Source organism: Trypanosoma cruzi, genomic scaffold, assembly GCF_000209065.1.
Source record: "Trypanosoma cruzi strain CL Brener 1047053517009 genomic scaffold, whole genome shotgun sequence".
Classification (NCBI taxonomy): domain Eukaryota; phylum Euglenozoa; class Kinetoplastea; order Trypanosomatida; family Trypanosomatidae; genus Trypanosoma; species Trypanosoma cruzi.
Genome location: NW_001849417.1, coordinates 82,923 through 102,091, shown reverse-complemented (window position 1 = coordinate 102,091; position 19,169 = coordinate 82,923). Strand labels below are relative to the sequence as shown.

At 47.6% G+C, this 19,169-nt stretch overlaps 5 protein-coding genes across 5 annotated transcripts, besides 53 other annotated features; all 5 read left to right on the top strand.

The window, feature by feature from the left end:
* Positions 1–9,872: a sequence feature (heterozygous, Esmeraldo-like haplotype).
* Positions 17–68: a sequence feature (A-rich).
* Positions 112–140: a microsatellite.
* Positions 233–280: a microsatellite.
* Positions 334–487: a sequence feature (T-rich).
* Positions 539–602: a microsatellite.
* Positions 981–1,022: a sequence feature (T-rich).
* Positions 1,029–1,061: a microsatellite.
* Positions 1,432–1,470: a microsatellite.
* Positions 1,604–1,631: a microsatellite.
* Positions 1,877–1,915: a microsatellite.
* Positions 2,095–2,131: a microsatellite.
* Positions 2,264–2,303: a sequence feature (AT_rich).
* Positions 2,352–2,394: a microsatellite.
* Positions 2,472–2,510: a microsatellite.
* Positions 2,542–2,576: a sequence feature (AT_rich).
* Positions 2,640–2,662: a microsatellite.
* Positions 2,748–2,768: a microsatellite.
* Positions 2,865–2,901: a sequence feature (CT-rich).
* Positions 2,983–3,010: a microsatellite.
* Positions 3,135–3,166: a microsatellite.
* Positions 3,182–3,220: a sequence feature (GA-rich).
* Positions 3,400–3,434: a microsatellite.
* Positions 3,499–3,536: a sequence feature (CT-rich).
* Positions 3,778–3,802: a microsatellite.
* Positions 3,822–3,920: a sequence feature (GA-rich).
* On the top strand, positions 3,951–6,698 carry Tc00.1047053506659.10 (immunodominant antigen, putative; the record flags this gene model as incomplete). The annotated part of the gene is made up of 1 exon (XM_804384.1): positions 3,951–6,698. One exon carries the CDS (start codon positions 3,951–3,953, stop codon positions 6,696–6,698), a length of 2,748 nt encoding a protein of 915 aa, XP_809477.1.
* Positions 6,884–6,917: a microsatellite.
* Positions 7,265–7,327: a sequence feature (T-rich).
* Positions 7,354–7,379: a microsatellite.
* Positions 7,417–7,447: a microsatellite.
* Positions 7,541–7,583: a sequence feature (A-rich).
* Positions 7,742–7,771: a microsatellite.
* Positions 7,884–7,906: a microsatellite.
* Positions 8,421–8,441: a microsatellite.
* Positions 8,771–8,848: a microsatellite.
* Positions 8,879–13,378, top strand: Tc00.1047053506659.20 (mitochondrial DNA polymerase I protein C, putative; the record flags this gene model as incomplete). Its single annotated transcript, XM_804385.1, has 1 exon — positions 8,879–13,378. The coding sequence occupies one exon, from the start codon at positions 8,879–8,881 to the stop codon at positions 13,376–13,378; it is 4,500 nt and encodes a 1,499-aa protein (XP_809478.1).
* Positions 9,873–9,995: a sequence feature (haploid, non-Esmeraldo-like haplotype).
* Positions 9,996–13,283: a sequence feature (areas not merged during assembly with more than two copies in the genome that could not be assigned to a particular haplotype).
* Positions 13,284–19,169: a sequence feature (heterozygous, Esmeraldo-like haplotype).
* Positions 13,435–13,462: a sequence feature (AT_rich).
* Positions 13,619–13,674: a microsatellite.
* Positions 13,745–13,832: a sequence feature (GA-rich).
* Positions 13,902–13,953: a sequence feature (A-rich).
* Positions 14,118–14,195: a microsatellite.
* Positions 14,345–14,372: a sequence feature (AT_rich).
* Positions 14,374–14,417: a microsatellite.
* Tc00.1047053506659.30 (glutathione synthetase, putative) lies at positions 14,510–16,117 on the top strand (the record flags this gene model as incomplete). The annotated part of the gene is made up of 1 exon (XM_804386.1): positions 14,510–16,117. The coding sequence occupies one exon, from the start codon at positions 14,510–14,512 to the stop codon at positions 16,115–16,117; it is 1,608 nt and encodes a 535-aa protein (XP_809479.1).
* Positions 16,413–16,441: a microsatellite.
* Positions 16,602–16,630: a microsatellite.
* Positions 16,880–16,943: a sequence feature (T-rich).
* On the top strand, positions 17,025–17,270 carry Tc00.1047053506659.35 (hypothetical protein, conserved; the record flags this gene model as incomplete). The annotated part of the gene is made up of 1 exon (XM_804388.1): positions 17,025–17,270. The coding sequence occupies one exon, from the start codon at positions 17,025–17,027 to the stop codon at positions 17,268–17,270; it is 246 nt and encodes an 81-aa protein (XP_809481.1).
* Positions 17,612–17,651: a microsatellite.
* Positions 17,700–17,735: a microsatellite.
* Positions 17,796–17,840: a sequence feature (CT-rich).
* Positions 17,900–17,928: a sequence feature (AT_rich).
* Positions 18,069–18,098: a microsatellite.
* On the top strand, positions 18,128–19,169 carry Tc00.1047053506659.39 (protein phosphatase 2C, putative; the record flags this gene model as incomplete). Its single annotated transcript, XM_804387.1, has 1 exon — positions 18,128–19,169. A coding segment is annotated over one exon (1,042 nt), but the record flags the coding sequence as incomplete, so codon positions are not given.

Below are 19,169 nucleotides of genomic sequence, written 5' to 3'. Positions count from 1 at the left end.
CACACACACCACACGCAGAAAAGAAAAGAAAAGAGGGAAAAAAGAAATTAAAAAAAATGAATAAAAAATAATAATGATGGAACCGTAAAGTGAGTGAGCGGTACTTGTGTGTTTCTTTCTTTCTTTCTCTCTCTCTCTCTCTGTGTGTGTGTGTGTGTGGTTCACCTTGTGAGGTCTCTTGACGCATGTGATGATAGCGGGGGGGAAAGGAGGGAAGAGGAGGGAAGGTTCCTTTTTTTTTTTTTTTCTTTTTTTTTTTTTGTTGTTTGTTTGTTTGTTTATTCCATCGTTTTCAATTTGTTGCTTCCGTGCACTCACGTCTTGTTGACTTCCTTTTTTGTTTTGTTTTGTTTTTTTGTACGTTTTTTTGTTTGTTTGTTTTTTTTTTTTTTTTTTTATTGCGTTTGTTTTGCTTTTCACCCGTCATTTTTTTCATATTCCTTCTTTTCTTCTTTTCTTTTCTTCTTCTTCTTTTGTTGTTGTTTTTGTTGTTGTTGTTGGTTTGGTGGTTTGGTGGTTTTTGTGTTGTCTCACTTCCTTTTTTTTTTTTTTTGTTTTTGTTTTGTTTTTGTTTTGTTTTTTCCTCTTTTTTTTTTTTTTTTAATTTGCGATTCTCTCGAGCGGACGTGTGGCGGCAGCCGCAGTGGGAGAGAGAGAGAGAGAGAAAGTGGGGGGACGATTGGAGTGGCATTGACGCGTGTGTCGGGACGCATTTTACGGTCGATTTGTGTACATGTGCGTGCATGCATGGTTTGGTTTGGTTCATACAGCTGTAGCCTGTGCGTCCCTTGTGCACACACACGTATTGTTACTTCAACGCCCTTACCTTTTCATTTATGCGCGGTGCCCCCTTTCCCCCCGCCAGTCACGAAGCTCCTTTTTTTTGTTTGATGTTGATGTTGATTTTGATGCTAGTGTTGGTGTCGGTGTCGGTGTTGGTTTTGGTGTTTATTTTTATTGATGTGATGATTGTAATTTGATTTTCCTTCTTTTTTTTTTTTTTTTTTGTTTTGCTTTTCTTTCCCCTTCACACACACACACACAAATGCACACACGCATACGCCTCTTCCCTTTTATTCTCCCCACTTCTCCTTCCGCCCCCCACCCCCTTCTTTGCATGTATTGGAAATGTGACGACGACAGGGGTGGGGGGGCAGAAGGAGAAGTGGGGAGCAGGCGGGGGCGCAGTAATGAAGTGAAATGACTCATCTCCTCCATCTTCCTCCATATATTTGTATGTAGATATGGAGGGGCAACGATGGCACATGTATGATTGCAGGCAGCACCCCACTCTTCACTGTTCTCACCATCTCTCACCTTCTCTCGCAGAATTCCCCTTGTATTTTCGATCCTCATGTACATTCATACATGTTGGCAACGTAAATACATATTTGTGTGTTTATATGCGTTTATGTTTGTGTGTCATGGTGGTTTTTTTTTTTTTTTTTTTTTTTTTTTTTTTTTTTATTTGGCTCGATGAATGTGTGATGTATACAAAAAAAATGTGTATTTGAGTGTCTTGCGGTCTCTGTCTATTGTCGTCCCCACCTCACAGTCGCAGATATTCGTCGCTCCTTTTGTTGTTTGTTTTGTTTTTTGCTGTTCTCTCTCCCCCTCCCCCTCCCCCTCCCGCTGCTCCCTCTCTGAGTTATGGTTGTGTTGTCCAACTTATCTGTGACGAGGCGGGCTGTGGAGTGAAGGGGCAACGACGAGGGAGAGAGAGAGTGTGTGTGTGTGTGGTGGCGGTGATGACTGGAGGAATGAGGAGGAGGAAAAAAAAAAAAGGGAAGAAATGGCGCAGCTGCTACGCGGAAAGACGGGGAAAAGGAGGATTAAACCACAAACGACGGGGAATCAGAAATAAACAGCATGTGAAATATATTTATCTATCTATCTATACATACACATATATATAGACGCATGCGTGCTGTTTACGAACAAATGAGGTGTCGGGAGAGAAAAGAGGCGGAGGGGAGGGGGGGAGGGCGCGTATTATGTTTTCTTTTCTTTTCCTTTTCTTTTTGCTGTTGGATTCCGAGTGTGGTGTGATGCAATGTCACCACCACCACCACCATGACGGTACACAACCCTCTTTTGTTGTTGTTGTTGTTATTTTGTTTTCGTTATTTTTAATTGCACATTTGATAGTTTGCCACCTTCCCTATTTTCTTTCTTCCCGTAATATACAAATATTTACATAATAAAAAGGGAAGGAAATGAATGAATGAATGAAAAGAATGAAGAGAATATCTGTTGCGGCATGTTTATAATTTTATATATAATTTTATATATTATATATAAAACGTGACGTGGGGAATCACGTTGAGGATGCATGCAGAAAGATACAAATATATTTATATTTATATTTATTTATTTATTTATTTATTTATTTATACGTTTTATGTATATAAAATTGTGAACGTTTAAACTTACATGTATGTAATGAGTAAAATGCAACACACATAGCACGCATGTACATGTGTGTAGATATATATATATATATATATATACAAGAAGAAAAAGAAGTGATGGGAACAGGGGAAAAATAAAAAATAAAAAATAAAAAATAAAAAAATCTGCTTTTGTTTGTTTTGTAAGGGAGGGATAGGAGGGGAGAAGTTCAACGAATGAATGAAGGCGTGTGTGTGTGTGTGTGTGTGTGCCTGAGGGGAAATTACGTCCTAATAGAATTCTTGCTTGTTATTATTGCTGATGCTGCTATTGCGAATCGTACATATATATATAACATGTATGTATGTATGTATGTACAAATATTTGTTAGGTATTTATCTATACCCTGTTAGAGCTCCTGACGCCTCCCATCCCCCTTTTTTTCTTGTTTTTGTTTTTGTTGTTTTTTGCATTCTCCTTCTCTTTCCCTCAGTCTCCCTCTCTCTCTCTGTGTGGGTGTTGTCGTGTGCTCATTCGTACATTTTGAACGTTGCTGGGTGGATGGGAGGCGTCAGATTTGTCCTGTTTCCCTTTTTTTTTTTTTTTTTTTTTTTTTTTTGTGTGTGTGTGTGTGCACGTGTTTCCACCCTTTTATTTATTTTTGCGGAGAAAAGAGAGAGAGAAGGGGGCGGAGGGGGTACACGCAGTACGGTTGTGTACATGCCATTGCCTCGCAGTGATGTTGCATGCATGCATGCGTACATGCGTACATGCACATATATATATATATAAGGAGAGGGAGAGAACGAGGAGTAGGGAGGGGGAGAGGATTCATTTCATATTCAGTTAATCTGTGTACACATGGTATACAACTGCGGCCATAAGACAAGGCGTCCGAGCAATATATATATAATATACACACAAACAGGAGGGGAAGGTGGTGGAAGAGAGGGGATTGGGGAAAGAAAGAAAATGTTGGAAGGAATAATGGGGGAAAATGTAGGAAACTTGTTGTTGTTGTTGTTGTTGTTGTCTTTGTTGTTTCTTGTTTTGGCTTTTTTGTGTGTTCATGAATGCATGAGAGCGTTTCTACTGCTGCTGCTGCTGCTCTCTCTCTCTCTCTATCCCCCTCTCTATTCCCCTCTGTGTGTACACAAATGTGTGGAGTTATCCCCTGACATTTCTGTTTTTTGTTGTTTTTTTTTGGGGGGGTTTTCTTTTTGTGTTGGCTCCGGTGGTGTCAATTTGCGGCGTGTTATTTTTACAGTAGTCATTTGGGGAGGGGGAAAAGGGGGGAAGTACTTGCCGTTTTGTGTGTGGGTGGGTGGGTGTGAGTGTGTCGTGACGGTACAACACACATCGAGCGGGAAGAAAAAAAAAGGAAATAATTAAATTAAATTAAATTAAATTATTTGTTCTTTGAATAGGCAAAGAAGAAGAAGAAGAAAAAAAAAAAAAAAGTGTTGGGGAGGGAGGAGAAAGCGAGACACACACACACGGAAAAAGGGGGAAAAAAAAAAAAAAAAGAAAGTGCGGAAATAACAACGCAAGGCGCGGAAATGACCGTGACGGTGGATTTGTTCAATCATGCGAAGGCGAGCAACAATGAGGGCCGCGTGTGGTCTGTGGACGCCGCGACATTTAATGAGGTGCCTGAGGCGCAACGTGTGCTGGCGGACTCGCAGTTTTATCTCGCCTACACCATGAAGCGGCGTCACGTGCTGCGTGTGGTGAAGCGCTCGAACCTTTTGAAGGGCACCGTGCGGGCACACTCAAAACCCATTCATGCGGTGAAGTTTGTGAATTACCGCAGCAACGTCGCAGCATCGGCTGGGAAGGGGGAGTTCTTCGTGTGGGTTGTGACGGATGAAACGGAGGCGAGTAACGGCAAGCCGGATCTTGCAGCCCGCCTCACAGTGAAGGTGTACTTTAAGCTTCAGGATCCTGTCACAATTCCATGCTTTTCTTTCTTTATCAACGCCGAGAGTCAGCGGCCTGATCTGCTTGTCCTTTACGAAACGCATGCGGCAATTCTTGACAGCTCCTCCCTCATTGAGCGCTTTGACGTGGAATCACTGGAGGCAACACTACAGCGGAATTGCACAACTCTGCGAACCCTGACTCAAGCGGTTAGTGAGAACAGTTTATGCTCCGTTGGCTCTGGCGGATGGTTCACCTTTACCACAGAACCAACAATGGTAGCGGCATGCACATTAAGAAACCGCAGCACTCCATCATGGGCGTGTTGCGAGGGTGAGCCAGTGAAGGCATTGCATCTCCTTGACGCAACCGTTGAGGAAAATGTCAGTGTTCTCGTGGCCGCATCTACAAAGGGGGTGTACCAGTGGCTCCTTACGGGTGTAGCAGAACCAAACTTGTTGCGCAAGTTTGTCATTGATGGATCTATTGTCGCGATGGAAAGCTCACGAGAAACGTTTGCCGTGTTTGACGACAGGAAGCAGCTAGCGCTGGTGAACATGCATTCCCCTCATAACTTTACCTGCACACACTACATGATGCCTTGTCAGGTACAGCGTAACGGCTTTTGCTTCAATCGTACAGCCGACGGCAGCTGTGTCCTGGCTGACATGTCGAATCGATTGACGATCTTCCATCTCCGGTCCTCCCGCAGGGAAGAACAGCAGCCAGGCCAAAAATCATCGGTAGTGGCGACGGCGAAACCGGGGTGTGTGTCCTCGGGCACTGACGCGGCGAGTAGCAGTCATACCAATACGACTTCTGCCGCTGCTGCATCCCCTGCATCACCCCCTGGTCCAGCGCCAGCGAAGGCTGCCGCGCCTCCTGCCGCGGCGCGATCCGCTGAGCCGCACGTGGGGAGCAAGATCATTGCTAATCTAGTGAATCAGCTGGGGATTAATGTCACCCAAAGGAGCGTCGTCAGCACTGGAGCACCGGCCACGACGAGGTCTACGGCGGTGACGTCCACGACTACCGCCCCGCAGCGAACAAGTCCATATGGGCACAATGGCCGACCTGTGACGGCTGGATTGGTGGCAGCTAATAGTGGTGCCAATGCGGCCTCGTCTCCCACAGCCGCGGCGAAACCAACAGGAGAAGAAAAGGCCTCCGCGGCATGTGACACAAGCTCCGTGGCGATAAATGCGACACGCCCGGCGCTTCACAACGCCTCTCTCCCGCAGGCGCCAACGGATGGCGTGTTGGCGGCGGCAGTATACCAGTCGGAGGGCGAGGTTCATCAGTCGCTGGAGCGGCTGGAGTCCGTCATAACCAACACGTCTCAGGTTCTGAAGTTGCTCCCTGACACCATTCGAAGAGACCATGAACAACTTCTGAATCTGGGTTTAGAGGCACAGATGACAGAGCTGCAGCAGAGTCGTCCAACACCGCAAACACAGCCGAGAGACACAAGCTCCGCGAAATCATCCGTGTTTGAGACGTACACCCTTGTTCTCATTGCGGATTCCCTCTCTCGCAACATCACGAAGGGGGTGAAGCGTGGTGTGAACGAGGCCATCATGTTGCATCTCGACCATGAGGTGCGGCACGCCATAGGGAACCGGCTTCGGCAAACACAAAAGAACATCATCAAGAGTCGCCTCGATGAAGCATTGAAGGAAAGCACTACACAGTTTACGGCTCAATTGACGCAAACGGTGGAAAATCTGGTGAAGCGCGAGCTTGCCGAGGTGCTTGGTAGCATCAACGGCTCCCTCACTTCTCTCGTGAAGGAAAATGCCTCATTACAGAAAGAGTTGAATTCCATAATGTCTAGTGGGGTGTTGGATGAAATGCGTCGTATGCGGGAAGAGCTGTGCACATTGCGAGAGTCCGTTGCGAAGCAGAAGGCAACAATGCCAGATTCTTCTCTTCACGCCACGAGCACCTTTCAAGGAAGAAGGTCTGCGCCCGAGACAATTCTTGCAACCGCGTTATCGATGGCGCGAGAGCAGCAGTACCGTCAGGGACTGGAATACATGTTGATGGCTCAGCAGCCCTCTCTCCTCCTGCGGTTCCTCAGCATACTTACAAGGGAAAACGAAAACGCATACTCGGAACTTATTGAAAATGTAGAGGCACCGAATGACGTGTGGTGTTCAGTTCTGTTGCAACTCATAGAGGCCGCGGCGACGGAGGCTGAGAAGGAGGTGGTTGTTGGCGTCGCCATTGATATTCTCTCCGAGCGCGATCAACTTGCTCAGGGCGGCGCACTCGGCTCGAAACTCACCACCGCCATGCGAGCCTTTGAGCGACAGGCAAGGTCGGAGACAACGAGCAGGTCATTCTTGCAATGCCTGAAGAACCTGGAAAAGCTTCTGCAATCATGATAATAAAAAGAACTCAACGAATACAGTTGTTAATTATTGAGGAAGGGAAATGAGAAAAAGAGAGAGAGAGAGAAATGTAATGGGTGTTTAGTTACGGTAGAAAGAAAAGTGCGGAAACGAAGGAGGGGTGTTGTGTGCGACTAGAAATTACTGGGGAAAGCTGCTACATGGTGGAATTGACCATTTTATTATTATTATTATTATTGTCTTTAGTATTATGTTTTGTGTGTGTGTGTGTGTTTTTCTGGCTTACTCCGTGCCGTTGTGGCACAGGCTACTCACACTTCACGTGATGCTTTTCTTCGGGCCCCATTCACGCAGGGATCCTTCCACATTGTTTATGTAGCACGTCATTGGTCGCGTGCATGAGGCATGGTTTGCTGGGGGGAACAATCCATCCTTATGCGAAACGGCGACAGCAGCTGGCGGAGGCGGCGGGAGGGGATGGAAGGATCGATAAATGAATGATTCGTATGAAGGAGAGTGAGGCAGGAAGTTTATGATTCTCTGCGACATGTCTCCGGCCGTTTTTTGTTCCATCTCCCCCTCATCCTCGTTTAGAAGTGTTTTTGTTCTCTCTTTTTTTTTTTTTTTTTTTTTTTTTTTTTTTTGCCTTCTTTGTTTTCTTTATTCTAATTTATTTATTATCACCACCTTGTTTTTGTTTTTGTTTTTGTTTTTAATTTTACGTGTAGGTAAGTGTATGGTAAGTATGTAAGTATGTGTGTGTATGTGTGTGTGTGTGTGTGGTTATTTTGTATCCGTTTGCTCCCGCCCCTGCCCTCCATCACTTGACGAGAAAGTAGAATAAGACACATACGATTGTTATTATTATTATCCTCAAAAGAAAGAAAGACCTAAAAAAAAAAAAAAAAAAAGAGGAAATACTCGCATCAAAAGGAGGAACTGTATTAGGAGAAGTCGGAAAGAAGAGGAAGATAATGTTAAGCTTTGATATTTATTTGTATGGAGGGGGAGAGTCTATTTGACAACTACACACAGCCTTGCATGCGGTTACATATGCATAGGGAGACACACGCAGGTATATTTATATATTTATATATATATATATAGAGAGAGAAAAAGGGAAAGAGAGGGATCGAATGGGGAATGTGCATGGAATGTGGTGTACAGTGACGGTGGCTGCTTCAAAGGAATAGTTGGTATTTCTTTGAATCAATTCTTTTATTATTATTATTATTATTATTTGACTTTTTCTACTTTTTCTCTCTCTTCTCTCTTTCTGTAATCCCCCTCCATGAAGAACAGCGGTGATCAAAAGGGGGTGTGTGGGTCCTGTAGGGAGAAGACGCAACAAGGAAACGGAAATTAGAATAGTATCAGGCAGAGAAGGACAGGGGAGGGAGGGGTGCAGCCAAGACCCAAAGTAACATACGAAAAAACCAAGAAAGGCCGTGCGTGAGAGTCGCGTGTCCTCGTTTGTCTGTGTGTCTGTGTGTTTGTGTGTTGCTTCTGCTGCTGTCCCGTCATATCGCTCTTTTTTCTCATTATTTCCTTTTTAATTTGTCTTTTCACGTTTTTCTGTGGGAAGGGGGCAAACGGTCTCTCTGGAAGCATCACACATCCACTCATTTATTTAGCCAGGGGATCGTCACACATTACACACAAACACACGTAGCCCTTTCTGTTCCTCCTCCATCCCCTGAAAGTGTTCTTTAGCTCGGTTTGCTCAAGTTTGAAAAGGGGGTTAGGATCCCTTTTTGTGTGTGTGTGTGTGTGTGTTTTTGTTGTTGTTGTTCCCCCCCCTCTGGTGTTGGTTTCTTCGCTCATTTATTTTACTTTTGCCTCGTTAGATGCAGCGTACCTTGCGCCAGTGCACGCAGTTGCTGCTGCTGCTGCAGGGAGTGGGGGCGCGTCACACCACCACCATGACGACCCACGGCACCGGGTTGAAGTGCCGTGATGATAGAAACGGGCTGCAGGTGGAGCGGAGAACTCGGCGGTGTTTGTCGCTTGCGCTGGAGGGCAGTGTGCTCCGGGAATGTCGTAGGTTTGCCTCGATGATAACACGGCGACGCAGCCGACCCAAGTCTTCACGCGCGGCCTCATCTGCAGCAGAGACCGCCGCCACACGGCAGCAGCAGAAGCAGCACGAAGAAAAAAAACAACAACAGCAGCAGCAGCAGAAGTCCTCGGCACCACCAACGGGCAAATCAGTGATGATGACGCAGCGGAGGGTGCCGATGGCGACGAAGGAGGGAGAAGATGCCGAGTCATCATTGAGAATGAGAACGGGAACTAAGACCACCAACGCCACCGCGAATACGACGACTAATGCGGCCGCTGCCACGTTGCGGAAGGGAGCTTCAACTGCGGCTTTTGTCCAAAACAACAACTATATCCCTCATGATGTTTCCGCATCGCTTACGTCCGCGAAACGCGAGGGTGGGAATGTTGCCGCTGCTGAAATTGGGTCTCTCCTCGACATTGAGTCCCCTCTAAACCTTCGCCTTGCAACGCTCATGCAGCAGCCTGGGAAGGCATTTCGGGCTATTGCGGTAACGTTTTCCACGAAGCGAGACGTCAACTTTGCAATTGCGTTTGAAGACATTGCCTCTGGGACGACGCTACAGTGTCGGTTGGATGAGGTGCGGTCTGTCTACGTGCCGTGGGTGCGTCAATTTTGCGCCTCATGGGTGCTGCTTTTTGTGCCAACGTTATCGTCCGCCAACGCGGTGCTGTTGGAAAATGCCGTGCTGTACAATTTAACCGGTCGCGCGGTTGTCTCAGAGGCAGGGGGAGAAAAGGCGTTTGAGGAACCAGACCACATCTTCATCTCCTACTGCAAACTCAGGGAGACACTGTGCAAGGCTAAACGAGATGAGAACATAAATACGGAACTGCTCACTAGCGCCGTACTGAACGCGTATGCAGAGGACTGGCGGAATTTTATCCATTCACCGGGATCTTCCTCGCCCATGGAGATTTTGATAGCTGCCTTTCAATTTCGGGCACAGTCTGGTCAGCCACTACTCAACAAGCAACTACTTCATGCGCAGCTAGCAGCAGCAGCAACGGCGCTACAGAAGCCTGGTAAGCGTGGTGTTTCATCATCATCATCGCGCGGGTCTAGTAACGGTATATTGCGGAAGAAAGAGTCTTGGATGCTTGTTTTTGTTTCTGCCCCTCTGGTGAGTGCATCCGGAGCAGGAAGCGTTGTGCCGCCCATGCAGGACCTTTTAACAGGTGAATTTGTGGAGCCGCTACTTCTTGGGGAGAAGAGTGTCATTTATATCATTGGCTCCGGCACTGCGGCGGAGTCGTTTGCGCAATTCCCACTCATGCGGAAGGGTAAACAAAAGGTTTCAATTCTTCTTCAGGATATAGAGAACCAACTTGGGCTTCGACGACCGAACCGACCGACGCTAACAACGACACTTATTCAGGCGCTGGATCTCTTTTCGCGCTACACATGGATGGGACTGATGCAGACGGAAGACGGCTCACTTCGGGTGCCACGGGCAGCACGGAGCTTTACACCACTACATAGACGCTCTGTTACCTGTGAAATTATGCCCACCTTTTTGGAGGCGGCATTTGGGCAAGCTTCACGCAACTTAGCAGCCGGGAATGGCACACCGGGAGCAGGTGGCGGGGCTGTGGCCCCTGGAAGGGTGAACCGTCGCCTGGAGGAGCATATCAAAGCCATATTCAACAACAATGAACGTCTGACGCTGGAGAAGGCGTGGCGAACCAAGCTGCGTGACTGCAGTTGTTTCTTTATAGAGGTGAATTCCGCGAATGTAATGGCAGCACGTCGTGCTGATAATCCCTTTTCTGCTCGAAATGGTATTCTGGAGTTTCATGGGCAGTTATGGCGCTCTCTCGATAACGAAGCCAAAACTCCACCGCCGGTGAAGAAAATTGCGGCGAAAATGATGGCAAACGGTGATGTGAAGGCGTTTGTCGAGCCCGAGAATTGTATTCCTGAAGAACTTCCGACCAGCCGCGATACGACACGGAAGGATCAGCCCCTCGCCTCGAACGCCATCATTGTTGCGTGGGACGTGAAGCGGGCGCTGCTGTTTTTGCGTGGGAGCAGGAGGCTGCAGCAATTTCTTCATAATGGAGGTCGTATTTGGTGTGCCCAATACGCACAGTATCTCTTGAAGGGGTTTAATCACGACAACCTGGCAACCATGGAACGCACCCTCCTGCAATACCACATGGGACAGGGCAAACTGGATTCACTGGAGAAGCTCAAAATTATTTTTGAGAAGCAACTTGATATTGCCGTGAGCACACGTCAGTTGATCTCCGTTTTACACCGTATGGATGGCCTCTTAGCCGCAACAGAAATGGAACTTCGTGGGTTACAAATATCTTCGCAAGAGGAAGTGACTAAATTTTCCCATCACTTAAAAACGTCACATGAGAAGTTGGAAAAGCTCGTGAATGATAAAATTATGGAGTTCACCAGAGGTATGGACGATGAGGTGCGGAAAAGGATAAATTTCCGCTCCCCGCAAGACATTAGCACAATCATCTACGGTGGGGCGCTTTGTCGCCATTTGGGCGCCAGGTACGTGCCAGTTGAGACTGCAAAAACACCCGTAACGGCACTTTTTCCTCATGCCGTCTGCCGTGTGACAGGGACGCCTATTCCAGTAGCATACACGCAACCTGAAAGCCTCTTAGCACCCAAGGGACCCGGTAGCAATAGTGGGTCCCGGCGGGGCAAGATCACCATCAAAGAGAGTAAAGTCAAGACTGCATTGGAGGCGATTGAAGGGTACACGACACGTAATACTTTAGAGAATCTACTTCATTGCACTGCTGTGGTGGTGGTTACGTGTAAAGTACGTCCTGGTAACTTCCTTGAGATGTTTTTTTTACATTGCCCTAGCACTGAACCCAACGATGAACTGAAGTACAGCGTTGCCATTGATGATGTTGTGCCAGTAACTGACGAACCAGAAATGCTCACCGTGATGCAGTTGAAAGAAAAGATTGCCAAATATAGGCCACTGCGTGCGCTTCAATCCTTCAAAAAACACGGCAAGAAGAGTTATGATCTTCGCAATCTGCTCATTCTTACAAACTGCACCCACGACAAACTTTCCTCTTTGGTCGATACTGGTATTGTGCAGACAATTGCCGAGACGGTTTTGGGGCCAAATGGCGCGGATGAATCTCCTCTTGAGCGTGTATGTTTTTGTGATCTGCAGCGAGCATTGCCACCGCCACCACAGGGCGCGGATAGTTTTGAGAGCGACTTCTTGGGTCTCGTGGACGTAGCTGAAAATGCGGGCCTGTCTGCCCGAGGGAATTGGGAGGCCCTCGCACGGGAGTTTGTCTCCGTGGGTGGATTCGACGGGGCATTGAAGGCGTTGGTGTCTCACTGTGCGTCGCTTTTAGGCACTAGCCGAGACCCATTCCGCAATACGCATCCGCTTCCACTTTCATTGGGGGCCGAACTTCGTGGGCTTCACGGGCAAGAACGGGCTTCCACACGTGGGCTGCTGTGGATTGTGACCCCAGAAGAACTTCATCCGCTTTTGCATCGTTCCCTGCGTGGTCGCAACGCCTCATCTGGGGCTGACGCCATCGAACGCATCACCGTTCTCCTTTCATCCGACAAGCAGATTGACCTTTCCTTCTTCAAGGCGCTGCAGCAACTTCGTTTCACGGAGAAGAAGATGCAACTCTTTGAGGAAGGTGCCTTGTTCCGCGCGGTGCTGCCGGAGTGCAAAGACCGTGTCCATGGGGAGTTGTGCCACACAGTCACCGCAACCGGTCGTTTGTCTTCACAGTCCCCAAACCTACAAAACATCCCGAGAGAAGAGGATTTACGGCGACTTATCGTCTCCCGATTTGGTAGACGTGAGGGACGGATGATTGAGGCGGATTACAGTCAGTTGGAAGTGGTGGTGCTGGCGGCACTTAGTCGTGACACTCGTATGCTGCAGGAACTACACGACAAGGTGGATTTTCATTGTTTGCGTGTTTCACTCATGACAAAAGAACCATATGAGAATGTTGTGCGAAAGGCAAAGCAAGAGAGGGACCCACACTACATTCAGCTTCGACAACAGGCCAAAACATTCTCCTTTCAGCGACAGTACGGTGCGGGCATTGCCACCATTGCCACCACTACCGGATTGACGGAACATGAGGTGGAACGACTCATATCGGCAGAGGAGCAACACTACAAGGATCTGAGTCGTTACTACCGCCTGGTTATGGACTGCGTTGAGGCGGGTGCGGATCGGCTACTACGACTGCGTACATTGGATGCTGCAACATGGTCACCCGCCATGCGGCGCATGATTCTGCTAACGGAGCCTCTGCATTACTTTGTTGTACCTACAGGCAGTAAGTTTGATTTTGCAAAGGACAAGAAGAGCATTCCACGACTGAAGAATTACCCAGTACAGGGACTAGCGGGAGAGATTGTGCAGATCATGTGTGGCAAGATTGTGCGTCGTTTCTACGAGAAGCGGAACTATGATGGAAGGGCGTTTTTGGTAAACACCGTCCATGACTGTGTGTGGATTGATGCCCATTCATCTGTCGCCGATGAGGTTATGCATGATGTATCGGAGATTATGTCTTCCACATCAAAGGTGATGAGCAGCCTTTGGCCCGATGTGAAGCTGGATGTCCCATTTAACGCGGATGTTCATATTGGACCTTCATTGGGAGAATTCTCAAAATGAATGAATTTGTAGAATCTGCATCTGTATTCTTTTGATTTGTTTATTTGTTGTTGTTGTTTTTTATTATTATTATTATTTTTTTTTCGTTATGTGTGGTTATTTTGCTGACCGTGATACACGTATGCGTCGTGCACCGGTATATATATACAGGGAAAGAAAGAGAGGGGAATTGGAGTCAGGAAGAAGGTACATCTATATTCCCTGTGGATTTTTGTGTATATACCAAGCGTGTAGGACTCCACACACACACACACACACACACATACATACATACATACATACATAGATACATGCATCTGTGCGTGCAATGGGTGGGTCCATGGGACGTGTGATTTGTTTTCGTCCTTTTGGAGAGGCCAGCCCTCCAAAAGAGAGAGAGAGAGAGAGAAAAGAAAGGAGGGGATGGTGGGAAAAAGGATTATAATAAAAGAAGTGAGAAGAGGAAGAAGAAAAGTTTGATGGTGGCTGGGGAGGATGGTCCTCCCGTTTTCCATAGAATTGATAATATGACGTTGTGGGGTGCAAACAAACAAAAAAAAAAAGTAAATAAATAAAAAATAAAAATAAGGAGAAGAGTGTGTTTGTGGGGAGGGGGGTAGGTGCAGTAGGGGGAAGCATGTGTTGTGATTGAATGCATGGGACTAATACACTGTCGATTTGTTGTCAATTTGTTGTTGTCGTTGGAGGGAGGGAGGGAGGGGGGATTGCGGTGTTTCTCTCAGAATGTCTAACACATCTCTACCATTATTATTATTATTATATTTTTATATGCGGCCACATTTACACATGATCATCATCATTATTATTATTATTAATAAGGAGTACACGGAGAGAAAGCGAAAGGATTATGTCTTGCCATGACCGCTTCCTTGTTTGTATACATGTGTGTTGAAATGACTCTCATTTTCTTTTTGCTTGCTTTGCCTCTGTGTATGTCTGTAGAGCAGAATAATTGCAGTGCATCAGATATTTAAATTCATATATTTTAATAAAAGCACATACACACACACACACACACACACACACACACACACACGCAGAGAGAGAGAGAGACAAGCAAACATATATAAATTCCTGTTAATAATACATACTCACTCACATTCACCTACACACGGGAAGAGATTGGCGACCATGGAACTCTTGGGGGACGCTGAACAACTTGTGGCGAAGTGCATGATGTTGGGACTCACAATACAGATGGCAGGGCATGAGGATGCAACCACACATCTTGCAGTGACGCTGCAGCCGACGACGATGCGCCGTGGCGAATTTGATGTGCTTTGCCGTCGCCAGCTGCTGTGGAACGAGGCAGTAAATAACACGGCAAGGAATTTTCAATTTCTGTTAGATGCGCTGCGTGAGACGGCGGCCAGTGACACGGAATTTACGGGGAAACTTGTGAAAATACTGAGGGATGTATATCTTGGCACCTCCCCCTATCAGCCCCTCATGCTTGGCATATTCCGCACGGACTACATGCGTGACGGTGCAGCAGCAGCAGCAGCATCGACAGTAGCGGAAACGATGGAAGAGGACGCGGCGGCGTGGAAGAATGTGGAGATCAACACCATCAGCTCCTCCTTTGCCGGCCTCTCTCCGCTTGTCAGCGATTTTCACCGGCAGATCGCTATGTACCAACGCGCATTGGGTGGTGGCAGCGCCAAGAACACCGCCGATGGCCACGAAAATAATGATGCCAGGCCCAACCTTGACAACGCTGGGGTGTTGGAGCGGAGCACAGCAGCGAAGATTGTTCCAGAAGCTCTTGCGGCGGCAGTGGCAGCGTGGTCAAGCCAGCAGGACTTTGAAGCCTTTCGTGACGCCTACGGAAAGGAGCAGCAACACTGTCGGTTATTAGAACCCATCGTACTTTTCATTATTCAGGAAAACGAGCGAAACACAGCCGATCAATTTGCGTTGATATTTGAGTTACTTGAGTCACATGGAATCCCCTCGTTACGGCGAACACTGAGGGAGCTGCAGGTGAGTATGAAGCTGCATCCTGTGCCCAACGGACCGCCACTGGCTATTGTGGATGAACGTTACCCTGTTGCTGTGGCCTACTTTCGCAGCACATACGTGCCGGCAGACTTTCCGACGAAGGCGTCATGGGATACACGACTTGCGGTGGAGCAGAGTAGTGCCATCAAGTGTCCGAGTATTCCATACCATCTCCTTACGTTTAAGAAATTCCAACAACTCTTCTGTGATGTGGGTAATGTTCTCACACCCATAGCGTTTTGTGGTGACGCAGTAAGAGCACTTCAGCTGCAGACTCACTTTGTGCCACAGTACTCTCTTAACCCTGCGGAGGTGGGTGAGGATGCGGTGCAACGCGTTATAGATGATGCGCTGCAACATCCAGCACGTTATGTGCTGAAACCGCAGCTGGAGGGCGGAGGTAATCTTATCGCCGGTCAGGCCATGCAGGAAGTGCTGCGAAAAAAAGAACTTACGGACCCGTTGCTGTACAACAGAGTCAGGCGGGAGTATATTTTGATGTCCCGCATCGAATTCCCTGTGCGTTCCGGCGCTTTCCTCGTAAATGGAAAAGTTGTGCAGCTTGAGAAGAACATTTGCTCTGAGCTTGGCATCTATGGCGTGATTCTCTCCGACGCGGGTGGTTGTTTGCTGCAGAACGCCTGTGCCGGCTACGTGGTGCGCTCAAAGCCTGCAGACGTGGATGATGGCGGTGTCATGGCGGGTGTCGCCGCCCTCGATTCACTGGCGCTTGTTTAAACGAAAACGGAAAACAAATCAGACGATTGATCATCCCCATGAGGATTAAGGAAGAAGCAGTAGGGATGATGCAACGCCATGCATGCCACGCTGCAGCATCATCCTCCTACTCTTTTTTTTTTTTTTTATGGGCGCAACGTTTAACCCGAAGGGGCGATTGCTCTCCCCTGAACCACCAGAACACAGGTGTACACTGGAGTGAACTATACGAATTTGTTTTGCCGTGTTTCTTTTATTTTTTTTTCTCATGTACTTGTTATTTTTTCCCCGATTTATGCGAAAAAAGAAGAAAAACTTCTTTTTTTCTTTTTTTTCTTTTTTTTTGGGGGGGGGGGGGTTCTTTGCTGTTTGAAGGCTGAATAGCAACCATACACACATGACGCCATGCTGTATGCTTCAGGCACGATTGGGCAGTCAGCTGCAGATGGGCTCCTCTCATGAGCGGCTGCGGCGTTACCCCACTCGAAGATCATTAAAACCGGGTTCTCTTCTCTCTTTCTCTCTCTCTCTCTCACAGACACAAACACCAACACGAACGAATGATGATTCTCATATCATGTTGACTGAACTCATTAATAAATGCTGCAAGCAAATAACCGCAGAGAAGACTGACATGCCACACCCCTCTGTGTCGTATTTGCCCATGTTTCCTCCTTACTCTCTTTGATCATAACAAAGGGGAGAAGACAATTCATTGGCAAGTGAAGAGTGAGGGAATGTGTGACGCGCTCACAGATGCGATTTGGTGGCAACCATCATATATTTTCTTATTTATTTATTATTTTTATCTTCTTTTTCTTTCTTTCTTTTTTTTTTTTTTTTTTTTATCGTGTATTCTTTTTCCCTTGACCTGGCGGGATTGGCTCATTGGAAGTAGGGAAAGCGGAGACCATCCACCGAGAGGAGAATGCCGCCTCGGTTTGCGAAAAACAACACCACGCCTTTTAAGAAACGGGTCGCCAACTTGTTTCAGATGTACAAGCGGGATTTGTTCTTTTCGTGTGTGGCCCTCGTGGCACTTGGGGTTGTCTTCCGCAGGGAATTGATGGTCCACGGCGTGATTGGTGCCCCGAAGCGGACGGAGGTGCTGCCCAAAGTTGAGAGAGAATTTGGGAAGGGACGGCGTCAGAGAAGCAACGCCAACGACACATGACGCGGGAGGAGCGGAAAGCAGCGATCGAAGCAATAAAAAAGGAAAAAGTAAAGGCCTGGGGAATATGTGCACTTATGTATGCGTGTTCATTTCTCCTAAGTGGACGCCCACATGATGTGTCGCGGGACGCAGTTTGATACTTTTCTTCTATACACGCTGAATCCTGAAAACATGCGTTGGTTTATGTGGGGAGCCTTTTTTGTTCGTTTGTTTGCCCGTCTATAAATCTTTATCCCCATAATTGTATTTTGTTATGGGCGGTTCTTGTCGTCATTTGGGGTTGTTGGGGGGTAGAAGGCCTCTCCCGTGTTTGCCAGCTGACTTGGTGGCGAGACGCACCCGTGTGTGTGTGTTTGTGTGTGTGTGTGTGTGTGTGTGTGTTTAAGGTACATGATGGGTGGAATGGGAATGGGAGGAGGCGAAAACGCCTGTTCTGCTTTTTTTTGTTTTTTTTTGCTTTGTTTTTTTGTAAAGAATGAAATTTTGGGATGCAAATGGCCACGACATGCACACGCATACTCACGTTCTCTTTCTCCCTTGGTCCCTCTCTCTCTTGGTCCCTCTCTCTCTGATTCTGAACGCATATTACACACACGCACGTTCAACCCAAGGAGGAGCAAAGGTAGAAGAAATTTAAAAAAATAAAAAAAATAAAAAACAAAGGAGATTAAATTATAGGAAGAGGATCGGAAGATTGTTAGGATTGTTTGACCGGGAGGCGGGGAGGGTGGAGGAAGTAGGCGAAGAAAGAATATTTATATATATTCGCTTGTGCCTGTGCCTGTGGGCGCGCGCTGCGGTGGTGGTGGTGGTGGTGGTGGTGGTGGTTTTCATTAGTCTCCTGAGGAAGACTGTATATGATGTTCATGTCAGTTAGAAAACCACCACTTTCTTCTTCCAAAGGCACGGCAAAAAACCCTGCCTTGCGCAAGGGTGATGTGGGGACAGGGAATGAGACCTCGCAAGGTTCCATTCCGACTGTTCCCAAGACCGTCCCACTCCGCAACAACACCCGATGTAGCAGTGGAAATCCTTTTCTGTACGGCTCGCAACGTGGTGGTGCATTGCCCTACCAGACCACCAATTCGCTCTTTTTAGGGAGCGTTGCACAGGGTAAAACAGGCGAATCAAGTCCTAGAAATAGCAGCAATGGCAATGGCAATAGCAATAACATCTTTGGACATGAGGAGCCTACCATTCCCACTAGTGGTGGGGCGCTGCATAGTGGAAGTGGCGGTCGTTCTATCGTAGGGCGACGCATGCAGTCAAAAATTGATTTGAAGCGTAATTCAAGCGATAATGTTGCGGCCGTTCTCGGTGGTTCGAGTCTAGCGAGTGTGGACCGCACCGCAAACGGCGCCACACGAAAAGCATTTTCAGGACCACCATCAACCCGTGTTCCGGCAATTCAAGGTGGGGGAGCTGGAAGTGGCGGGGATACCATGCTGCATCGGCCACATCCGCCTGGTAGCGGAGGCGCGAAATTGGGTGTACGCCCAATACAATTTGCCCTGAACGGCAACAGTAGCCAACGTTTGTCGCCGGTCCCACCTGTTCCCCCCGCTCTGTTTGACCAACACAAAAATGTATTGGAGCCCACCCCGTTTTCCTCGCGCCAGGGGAAAAAGGGGTCACATGGAAGCGTGGATCCATTTGCCACAACACATATTCTCAACGGTGTAGGCACAAGGCTTCCCCCTCAATTGGATGAAGGAGGTACACGGTGGGGTAAGGATGTATCGACACCGTTTGCACTCGCGTCTGTGAAACTGCAGCAATTGTCTCTGCCAGAGAGATCCACATCTCCAAGGTTGGCGTCAGAACCACCTGCTGCTTCGGCCCGCTGCAGTGGCGCCGTGACGAATAGTACTAAATTATCGGGTAGTGCTCCCGAAGATA